At 49.9% G+C, this 11,176-nt stretch overlaps 1 protein-coding gene across 15 annotated transcripts in view; it reads right to left on the bottom strand.

Moving 5' to 3' along the window:
• Positions 1–1,199: 1,199 nt before the first annotated feature.
• Positions 1,200–11,176, bottom strand: part of DNMT3A (DNA methyltransferase 3 alpha) — a 102,334-nt gene continuing 92,357 nt past the window's right edge. For 9 of the 15 annotated variants that reach the window (XM_061433095.1, XM_061433093.1, XM_061433094.1 and 6 more), the window contains 5 exons: positions 9,384–9,453; positions 8,604–8,722; positions 7,484–7,621; positions 5,536–5,646; positions 1,200–1,746 (listed from right to left, as the gene is read on the bottom strand). In XM_061433095.1, the coding sequence (XP_061289079.1) occupies positions 1,710–1,746; positions 5,536–5,646; positions 7,484–7,621; positions 8,604–8,722; positions 9,384–9,453 (475 nt within the window). In that variant the 3' untranslated portion in view covers positions 1,200–1,709. Of the gene's footprint in view, positions 7,622–8,603; positions 8,723–9,383; positions 9,454–11,176 lie in introns of all 15 variants that reach the window. The other 6 variants (XM_061433099.1, XM_061433098.1, XM_061433107.1 and 3 more) reach the window with 4 other exon arrangements.

The following is an 11,176-nucleotide window of genomic DNA, read 5'->3' as shown; positions in this document are numbered from 1 at the left end:
CATTTTTAAAAAAAAGAATTCTACATCAACACTGAAAAGTATGAGAGAAAAGTAGAAGTTAAATACACATTTACAATTTTGTAAAGAAAATAAAAAGTGCCCATGGGGTCGGGGGGAAGCCTGTTATTTTCTTTTTCTCTAAATTTCCCCTTATAATTTCTTTCAAAGCTACCAGCAAAGTGGTGCCGTCCTAAACCTCCCCCAAAATCTAATGTAGGAAAGAAACCTTGAATAGCCCTCCCTTAAGAGAAGAAACCGTTGGCTGGATCTGCTTGGCGCTTAGGATGGAAGTGCAGCATGAAATGGGGGTCTTAGGGAGGAGATGTGATGGGAAAAGCCCGATTCTTCTGTGTGTTCAGATCAGTCTCTTAGATGGGAGGATAGGGAACTAGTGACCGTCAGGCAAAGAATCATGAGGACAAAGGGATGTCGTGTGTGGACAGGCTCTTCCAACCACAAGGCACTGTCTACTAGCAAGACAGTGCTGAGGAGAGACGGGTCAGCCAGAAGAACCCAGACTCGGGGTCTCGGGGAAGCCCAGCACGAGCCCCAGTGGCTGTTCAGCACCTCTTCATCAACCAGGTTTGCTGCACTCACGGCAGCCCTAGTACTGCTGGCCAGGCATGAGACAGGATCTCCCTACGCTGAGCTCAAACCTCTGCCTACAGGCCCCTCTTCCACCTGCCACATAGACCGACCCCGCATCACCCCACCCCCGGGGCTCGCCCTGTCACTGTCTGCACTCATCCCTCAATTCTCCCTTTTTCAGGCCAAACGCCTGTGTCTCGCAGGGTCCATTGCCCAGTCCAGACTGTCCGCCACACCGCTGCTCTCTTCTGGATGCCCCTGTGTTTGGGGGAAAAAACCCAAAGAGAGGGGAACAGTGCCCATGACCAAAGCCCTGTGACCCCTCTGATGATGGTCTTCCCCGCTCAGCCTTGGACAGAATTTGCTTTTCTAGCAACTGCGCCTCACTAACTGATCTTTGACCTTCCAGTCAATCAAACCACCCTTTTTTGCATCTGGTTTACAATCCTTATCGAATGTTCATGCAGGTGATGTCTTAAAGGGAGGAACTGCATTGTCGAAACCCAAAGCTAGGACCTCCCGATTGGGGCACTTAAACCTCTCTGGGGAAGGCTGAGAACAGTCATGTCAGGGGGAAGGAGACGCAAGACAAAAGGACATTATTACGGTGCTTTTTCCGTTTTTCTTTTTGCACAAAAACAGTCCATTTATTCAAGTGTTCTCCAGCACAAGTACATTAGAAAGGAGCTTTATTATATTCTTCTGGGCACAAAAAAAAAAATGTGATGAAGGCGGAATTGACAGACTTTCTACATCTGCTGTACGCACTGACCTCTTTATAATTATTTCATAACAGCTATGTCACGAGCATCACTTACACAGAGATACAACAGGACACGGGGGCGTGGCGGTGGGGACCCACGCGGGGCCTTATCACACCCCCTCCCCGATGTCCCAGAACCAGACTGTGAAATGTACATTATTATTGTCAATAAATAGAGAAGCAACCCTAAAAAAAAAAAAAAAAAAATACAGTGGTGAAAGGATGCTGGAACCAGGAAGAAAAACAACAACAACAACAACAACAGAGAGTCAGAAGAAGAACTGAAGAAAAAGGAAAGAGGACCGGGAAGGGAAGGGTCGGGGAGTAAGTCCTGCATTTAGCTGCGTGGAATGTGCAGTCAAAGTGTTCTCCCGCCGGGGTCAAAGCGAAATCGTCTGTAACAGTAAAAGTTATTACCAAATCAGCTACGGAGTTTATTCTTCAGTATGAATACATGATTTCCCACAAATAAGTAAGCACCCGCTACTTCAATGCCTCAGCTAAAACACATGAAATCGTTCATTTAGTTTTCAAGTACAAAGTTAAAATGCCTTTTTAATAATAATATATCAGAGTAAAATAATAGTCTCTTTTAAACTCCACTACAAGAAAACAAAACAAACAGTCATTGTCCAGACAGCAGACTTAATTTAACAATATATATTTTTAATAAAATGTTTTAGCACCTTGTTGAGTCACCTCCTCCCTCTGCGTATTCTAAGGAATTTCGGTATTTTTGTGGTTGGTTGGATTCTAGGGCTGTGCTACCAAATCAGTCTGTGAAGTGAAATGGGACTCAGGTGATGCTTTCGGATCCCTGCTCATGTTCTCGGGCCCAGGGCTGGAGGCCATGAGACTGGAGGTTGAGAAAGCCACCCTCCCATGCCCCTCAGGGGAGTTTTCCAGTTAGGGGGGTTACAGGAATCTGGGGGCTTCCGCCAGGGCAATTTAGCCAGTCACGACCAGCCAAGGACTTTCCATCCTTGTCCTCACTGCTTCTGACCTGCTTGTCTGTCCCTCTCCCCTGGACTCCACTATCGAGGGCCAGCAGTAAACAGGAGGTGGCCAACCAAAGGCCTGCTCAGCCGGGTCTCTGGAACACACAGTGCAAGAGGGGTTGACCTCACATCCTAAAGACCCCAGCCTTCCTTTACCAAAACGTAAAGATCCAAGAGCTTCTGCTAGAATAGTGGAGTCCATTCTTGATATAAACCTATCCTCTTTCCTCTTAGATCCTCCAAACACTTATGGTTAATCCTTGCCCCAGCAGGGGACAGCCGGGGAGGGGGAGCCATTCCAGCTCCACACCATCCCTCCAGAGGTGGAGGAAGAGAGAGCAGGAAAACTCCAGTGTCATCTCTGACCACAAGTGCTGGAAGCATCCAGACTAGACCCTGCCCGATGACAAATTCAGATTCCTCATCTCCCAGGATCAAAACAGGGCCTAGCTAGAAACCCAGTTCTCACCAGCATCTGGGCTCTGCTGACCACAAGTAACAACCAGCTCTCGTCAGATCAGATCGCGGTGCCAGGCAGGTCCCATGGCCCTAACCCTGCAAGTTCCCTGAAAATGACACCTCTTAAAGACACCACTGCCACAGCATCTCTGCACCAGGCAGGACAACAGGAATTCAAAACCGCCTCCGAGACCCACTTTTTATATAACTTACGTCATCAGTGAGATGAAGACTAAGCCTACTCCCTGGATGGCTCTGCTGAAAGAATCCTTTCCTTGCTCCTGTTGTACACCATCCGGTGCTGGAGATGGTGGGCTATTTCCATCGGGCTTTCCCCAGAATTGCCAGTTGCTCGGGAAGTAGGGGGAGACTAGTTCAATGTCCACTGGCCTTCCTTCCTGCTGGGTCAGCCTGTCCCCATCCGTGTCCTACAAACTCATCAAAAACCCACACAGGCACCTTCGCCAGCCAACCTCTCCCAGGCCCATCTCAAATGCAAAGTGGCCCCCTGTACTCTTTTGGGAAGTCTTTCTAGAAAGTTCAACAGCAGGAAGGTTCTGGGGTCTAGAAAGACAAACGGACAGTGGCACACCCAGGTGGCTGTCCACTGACTCCAAGACCCCACCAGCCTTCACCCCCAGCTGCCCAGCCTACACACTTTGGCTGGTCCCCAGGGAAGGGGGTCAGCACCAACTAGCTCGAGGCCCCCCGAGTACAGCAGCTTATGGCCGAGGACCAGCTTCCTCCTTGGGCAGGCAATCCCCAGCTCTGTGACCCCAGCCAGTCCCCCCAGCCCAGAGCCACAGATCTCTTTGGCACCACACTCTCCTTGGCACCTGCAATAAGTAGGGGGTACCACCCTAAGTCCCTGGAAACCCTCCTTTCCAAGAATTTGTAAATGAGCCTGCTCAAGAGAAACAAAACTCCACCAAGAACATGCTCCAGAATTTTCCAAAGGCCTTCCTGGTTTCTCCCACTGCACTGCGTCTACCAATGATCCCCCACCTTAATCCACGCACAACCTTGACTAGGTCTGTCCAAGCACAGCTCTCCTTTAGAACGTATCCCCAGAAGCACCCCGGGGGTTGGAAGGAGATTGTGAAGAGCACCCCAGCCTGGCCAAGTTGGCACATTCCCAAGGTCCCCTTGGGACCTGCCAAGTTCTACTGTGGCACCAAGCCCCCGGGTGTGGCTGGAAAAAAAGCTGGCGATTGTTAATGCTCATCCCTGCAACGGGGCCTCTAGCCAAGTCAGGTTGCCAGACCAGGAGGAACAAGGATCAGCCACAACAAGCAAGCTGGCTCGCCTATGCTGACCCCTCAAGGCTTGCCACATCCTTGGCTACCAAGTTTCTTCCCCATGCAAGCTCCCTGGATGGAACTTGGGCCACTGGGAAAAGCAAACTCCTGCACACAGCAGCAGACACATGGCCTAGGAGAGCCCGAAGGTCCGCAGAGGAAGAGACAGTCCGGACACATGCTGGGAAGACCTTAGCATCGGCCGCCAGGGGAGGGAGCACCTTGGACTGTCTGTGCAGCCCTCCTCCCCCGCCCTCCAGAGTCGTGCTGGTGGGCTCCGGGCGGGAAGATGGAGCCTGGCTGGAGATGGAGGGGAGCAGGGTGAGCACCACAGTTGGGTACAGACTCCAATGAGGGAGGGGCAGAGGGAACCCCCCACCCCGCCACCAGCTGCTCCAGCCCCGGGGGAGCCCACCATCACCACCTGCCATCACCGCACAGAGCTGTAAAAACCAATCTGACAAGGAAATGAGTAGCTTGGGGTGTGGGACTAAGCACCCCCTAAAAGGAGTGGGAGACCATGGCCACCAGCTGTGAGCTTACTCCTGAGCAATGAGCAAAGGATTCAAAGCTTGGTTAATTTTTTTTTTTTAACCAATTACTAATTTGCTTTATTCCAATGATGAGGTTCGCTGTCCCATTTCTTTCCAATGGAAGCCCCCTGGCCAAGACAGCCCTGGACGTCAGATTCACTTTGGACGGGGGAGAATAAGTAGGGGGAGCTGAGGGCTGACTTGACTGGTGCCTAGGGTTGCAGGTCAGTGTCACAGGTTGCTAACAGAAGAATCTTTTGACATCACCAGGGGCAAAAGAGATAGAACGCTACCTGCTAGAGGAGAGCACCTGCTAAAAGAAAACCTCCTCCTTTTCCTGTCTTCAGCACCTAGCAACTTCTGGGATTGACAGTCTACCTGCAAACAGGGCAACAGAGGTAAAGAGCTGCAGGGCCGACTCCGCAAAGTCCTGAATCCTGGGGAGAAGAGCACTGGGAGCTCCCTGGCTGTGTGTGTGTGTGTGTGTGTGTGTGTGTGTGCACGTGCATTTGTTATGCATCGGTATAGAAACATGTTCCTGTGTGTGCGTGTGGGACTGATTGATTGGTGTGGGGCTTATCTGCAGTGGGGCCCGAGACTCAGCCTTCTGAGCCTCCTTACCCCACTCCCCACGACATAATATTTCTTATACATGACCCTATCTATGTATTTATATAGAGCCTATCACCATAGGCCCTATCTTTCTAGGGATGCGAACATGGGACCATGTGCTTGAAAGCACACCTCCCAGCCCTGCCAGTCCCAGGAGGTGCCATTCCCCCCTCCCATTATAAAATATATATCTCTATATGCCACATATCTACACCCCATCTATTCAGGCAGGCGTCTGCCCGTTGGGCCCTCACCCTGGAGCCACCCACGCCATCCCTGCCTACCGCCAACGCCAGGCCGCCTGCCTCGGTGGGAAGCGGAACCAAGTGTCGTGCACTTGGGGCTCCAGGTGCTGCCGACTCGAGGTAAGAGCACAGCTTTCATCAGACCAAGTACTAGAAAAAAAATACACACCACTCCGATCACACACGCGAGGAGAGAGGGGCCTGGTCCTCCCTCCAGCCCTGACACACGTGACTTGAGAGGAGGGAAGCAGAAGAGAAGAGGGATACGCCCGGAAGGCCGGCCTTAGGGACACCCCCCGGCCGCTCAGCTGTTGCCCGCCACGCCTGGTGGCCCACCTGGCCCGAGGGGTGGGGAGCCAGGGCACCAGGGCCACCACTAACTTCAAAGCACCCTGCTCCCCGCACCTTGGTTTGAAACCTAAAGGGAGGGGGGGTTGGGTTTTTGTTTTCTTAAAAGAAAATCTGAAAACAAACGTAATTATAACCAGAACCATAAGAATAATTATAACAAAAGGTGTCATCAGCCTCCCAGTATAAAACTGCAGCCTTTGGAGATGACCAAAAACATCACATTCCAGGGGCCGGAAGCCGCCTTGTGCACAGAGGGTGGATGGCGGGGGCCTCATAAAAGAACACACAAAAAGCGACTTAGACAGGAGAGCACCAGTACGTTTTGTATGTTTTTTTATTTGCTCCAGGTGGGGTGTGAACTGTCACCTGCCCGCACCCTGGATTTTTTTCTGATCCCACCGCAAGAAGCCCTCAATTCGGCTAATGTGAGAAATTGGGAATGAAGACCCCTCATTCTGCCATCCTGCTGAGGGAATCTCCTTTTTGAAAAAAATCAAAAGGTTATTGCGTGAGCCTGGATGGATCCCACTCTCAGCTTTCCACGGTCCCGACCACCGAATCTCACCCCCTTTTTTTGGCAGGGAGAAGCGGGAGAACGCTGTTCCCAAATGCTCCTTCACACCTTGTTAAACACCAAGGGGAAATCAAAAACCCCACCACGGAAACGGTTCACCTCCAAGCTGTCTCCCTTTCTCCATCCTTGGTTAAAACCCTTTGCACATAAGGCAACGTGGAAGCTGATGTTTTTACTCATCTCGCTGTTGTAAAGCACCATTATGAAGTCGGGTTGTACAGTAGTTAACAGTACCTTTTATATATATATCTCATTTCTATCATATATATATAAACTGTAAACAAGAGGTAACAGCGGCTTCTAGAAACTGATTTTCTTCAAGGTTTCCTGTGTGGTAGGCACCTGAATACTGTATAAAAGGGTCTTGTGTGGTGTTCTCGTCTCTCTGCTGCTAGCTGGGTTGTGATCTGCATGACCAGGAATGGTGCTGGCAAGACAGCTCAGTGGCTGGAAGGGGACTCTGCCACCTGAGTGTCTGTTTTCTGTCCCCTGCTTGTGCTCCTATCTGATCAGGCTAGAGACAACAACAAAAAAAAAGATATATAGTAAAAAAAAAAAAAAAAAAAAAACCCAATATATAGATTTCTATAGAATTTCCTTTTTTCCTTCTCTCCCATCTTTCCTCTGCAAGGTATGGTTACTATTTTTTGTTACTGATTTTTTTTTTTTTTTTGCTGCAATAAACCCTCTTGTTTCAGTCACAGCAAGAAACAAAAACCCAAACAAACAGAAAACCCCTCTGAAAAGAGTAGAAAACAAAAGGTTTGACCAGAAAAAAAAGGGGTAGTGGGGGTGGGGAGGGAGCTTGGTTTTGTTTTTAAATAGGACTGAAGATTAACATTGAAAAATCAGGAGATGATGTCCAACCCTTTTTGCAAGGCAAAGCCCTCCGGAATTTCCGCCTCTGTGGGGTTTGTTTGTTTTGTTTTAAATTCCTTTTTCTCTTCTGGGTGCTGATACTTCTCTCCATCCTCACGTTGTTGGTGTTTTGTTGTGTTTTGTGTTTTTTGTTTGTTTGTTTAACCTTGTGTCACTACCTCGGTTTGCCCTCACGTCCCTTACACACAAGCAAAATATTCCTTCAGCGGAGCGAAGAGGTGGCGGATGACCGGCACGCTCCACGACCGGCCCAGCAGTCTCTGCCTCGCCAAGCGGCTCATGTTGGAGACGTCGGTATAGTGGACAGGGAAGCCAAACACCCTGGGGAGAAAAGGCAGAGAGGGGCAGGGGTCAGCGCCGGCCTGGGGCGATCCTGTGTCTGTGATAACCAATTCAAGTCTCAGGTGCCTGGCTACTTTCTATGGGTCTGAAGGCAGGTTAAGATGATGACTGCTGAGAGATTTACCACACAGCAGAAACAAACTTGTGTGTGTACTCAGTTGTGTCTGACTCTGCAAACCCCATGGACTGTATATAGCTCACCAGACTCCTCTGTCTATGGGATTTCACAGGCAAGATTTCACAGGCTGAGTGGGTGGCCATTTCCTCCTTCAGGGGATCACCCCAACTCAGGGATCAAACCTGCATCACCCACGTTTCCTGCATTGGCAGGTGGATTCTTTACCACTGACCCACACAGGAAATCCAGACACAAAGTCAGTGTTTGTGAAAAACACATCCAGGACACGCTTAACCTGAGACTGAGATCCACAATGGGCATCTCAAGTCTGTAATAAATATACATCCCTGTATCTTCCCACGCCCACCCCTAGAGGACAGAAAACTCTGCAAGGACTCCCAACTCATGCCTGACGTCAGGAGTTCCGGCTTGCTCTGCTTGTGTGTTAAACGTCTCTGTTTGGCTAAATCGCAGTTACCCCAAGAATGAGGACTTGAGTCCAGTCTGCACAAATGAGGGCACTGAGGCTCTAAGGCCCATCTGCTCCCATGCTGTCTTGGTCTACAAAGAACCTAACATGAGCAGTGTGAAGCAGGAAAGCTTCTGCAGCTGCAGTGTCTCCTTGGAGTTGAGCAGGACTGCTGGGAGCCAAGGCTCCAGGGACAGATTCCTAGATGCCCCCCACTTTAGCCCAGCCTCACAATGCAGAGTCCTCCCCAGGCATCAGCCATGTTGGGAAATGCCTGGGAAAACAAACCCACTGCTCACACGATGTCTGCAGGGGATCTGAGCCTGGCACAGAGGCCGGGATCCCACCCCCCCACCAGCACAAAGAGTGGGTACCTTTCCATTTCAGTGCACCATAAGATGTCCTCTTTCTCATTCATGAAGACGGGGAAATGCTGGTCTTTGCCCTGCTTTATGGAGTTCGACCTAGTAGTAATGGTCCTCACTTTGCTGAACTAGAAGATGGGAGAGGAAACGGGAGATGAGCACTCATCTGCAGCTGACAGCAACTGCCACGTCCAAAGCCTACACGGCCTGCTCCATCCAGGGGCCAGGGTTGCCCTGCTCTTCCTCCTACACAGAGGGCACCGGGCCGTCCTCACTCCAGTCCTGCTGGCCAAGGACTAGAGAAACAGCAGCTTGAGTCACCATCCTTCCCAAGTCTTCTAAGAACTGTTTTTCTTCCCAGGAGTAATGATTTGCAGGCAAAAGGATGTCAAATTACCCAGGGGTGCAAAGACACCCCTGAGGTGCCAGCAGTCCCAGGAGATTTCTCCAGAGAAATGAACTGCCACATCATAGGAGAATCTGCTCTGAAGGCTCATGCAATGATGATCCTGGCCTGGTAATTCAAAAGCCCAGGAATCTTGGCCAAGACTCCTTAGCGTCTGCCTCCCACGGGACCAGCAGGGTGACGCTCAGCAAGGAACGGTTGCAAGCAGCAAGGATTCCAACCTCTTCCCCTGCCCTTCAGGCTTTTCCCCGGACCCTCCCCCTCTGACCAACTGCAACCCCCTGAGTTGCATCCTCCGCAGGCAGCACACAGCCCTGGTGCTGCTCCAGCGCATCCTGCCCTTCTCCTTACCCCTAGCAGAGGGCTTTGATGCTGGGGCTAACCTTGGCTATTCGGCCGTGCTCCAGACACTCCTGCAGCTCCAGCTTATCATTCACAGTGGATGCCAATGGCCTAGGAGGCAGGAGAGAGAGGGTAACGACCGAAACCAGGAGAATGGCAGGGATGCACTCTCGGCACTGACCCAGCAGCCATCTGATTCACATGGAAAAGTAAAGAACCCCCATCAAACTCCCCCAAACACAGGCACAGACACTGTGGCCACTCACGGACACAGGGCCATCAAGCACCAAATCCTTTAAGGTAAACTCAAAAGTGGTCCCAAACTACAAATAAACAGGTAACGCCTGCCTGCCAAGAAAGGAAAACACCCAATTATTTTTAAACCTGTTCCCTAAAAATAGACTGCATCTGAAAAGTACTCATCACAAAGCAAGCTTTGGCATGACAGAATGTTCTGTATTTCGACTATGGTGATGGTTACAGGTGTGTACAGTGGATGACACTCATCAAACTGTACTTGCATGTACAGTTAACAAGAATTTAAATTCTGCACAGTCCCCAGAAGACTAAAATTCCGTGACACTCAACGTGTCACGTCTCAGAAGGCAGACCAGATCACTAAGTATCACTTTAGGTGATGGCCTTTTCTGACATTTAGGATTACTTACTAGAGGTTTTACACAGTGGTCCACCAGCCAGGACCCACGGTCAAACTGCACCTCCAAACTCCGCTCTGTTTATGTGCACATGTGCATGCACACCCACCGACACACACACACACACACACTCTGTACTTTGTCCCTTTGTGCTTGTACTCCGTCCCCTGCAGTACCTCCGCTCCTCCTGGAAGCTCAGAGTTCTAAAATTTTAGGCTTGGAAGAAGCAGCTAAGAAAAACCCCACAGGCCCAAGGTCTGTCAGGAGACGACGACTTAGTGACCCTATAAAAATACTAGACTACATAAGCCAATCCACTTTATCCAACATGCAGACATCCTGGGAAGGTGAGGGGGACAACAAGACAGTTTTCAGGTCAGCTGCCCACTGACCCACCTCCTTCCGAGCCACAAGCCCTCAAGAAAGACAGGAGCTTTGCCAAATGGGTCTGAGACTGGGAAGTTCCTAAAACCTCCCGCTATTGGCAGAGAAGCATAGTAGATGACTGAGGTCAGGTTAAATGGTTCATCTTAATTTATAAGGAAACCATGGAGATTTAAAATCCACACTTGGGGTAGGGGTGGGAGGCAGTTCGGGAGGGAGGGGACACATGTAAGCCTATGGCCGATTCATGCTGATACATGGCAAAAATCACAATAGTGTGATTATCCTCCAATTAAAATCATTTTTAAAAAACCAAACTTAAAACAGTCTGGAAAATACTTCTCTTTGTAATATATTATCATGACTGGGGGAGTCTCCCTCTGCTTCTGAACTGCTAACTCTCAACCAGAATTATTTTCTCCTCATAAAGTGAGTGAAGTTGGCTCAGTCGTGTCCGACTCTTTGCAACCCCATGGACTGTAGCCTGCCAGGATCCTCCGTTCATGGATTTTCCAGGCAAGAGTACTGGAGTGGGTTGCCATTTCCTTCTCCAGAGGATCTTCCCGACCCAGAGACCGAACCTGGGTCTCCTGTGTTGGAGGTAGATGCTTTACCTTCTGAGCCACCGGGGGAGAAACCTGGTGGTTTCTTCTCATAGGTCTTTTTATAATATGACTATTACACTGAAGAAATAAGTTTTCTTCATTCCTGGACATTAACATCTCTGTGCAACCTACACAAAGAGCATCTTCCCAAAAAAAGGACTTGATGCCAACAATGTGTGTGAACAGTAA

The sequence above is a fragment of the Bos javanicus genome, chromosome 11, assembly GCF_032452875.1.
Source record: "Bos javanicus breed banteng chromosome 11, ARS-OSU_banteng_1.0, whole genome shotgun sequence".
NCBI lineage: Eukaryota > Metazoa > Chordata > Mammalia > Artiodactyla > Bovidae > Bos > Bos javanicus.
Note: the sequence above shows the minus strand (reverse complement) of the source record. Positions and strands in the feature narration are given on the sequence as shown.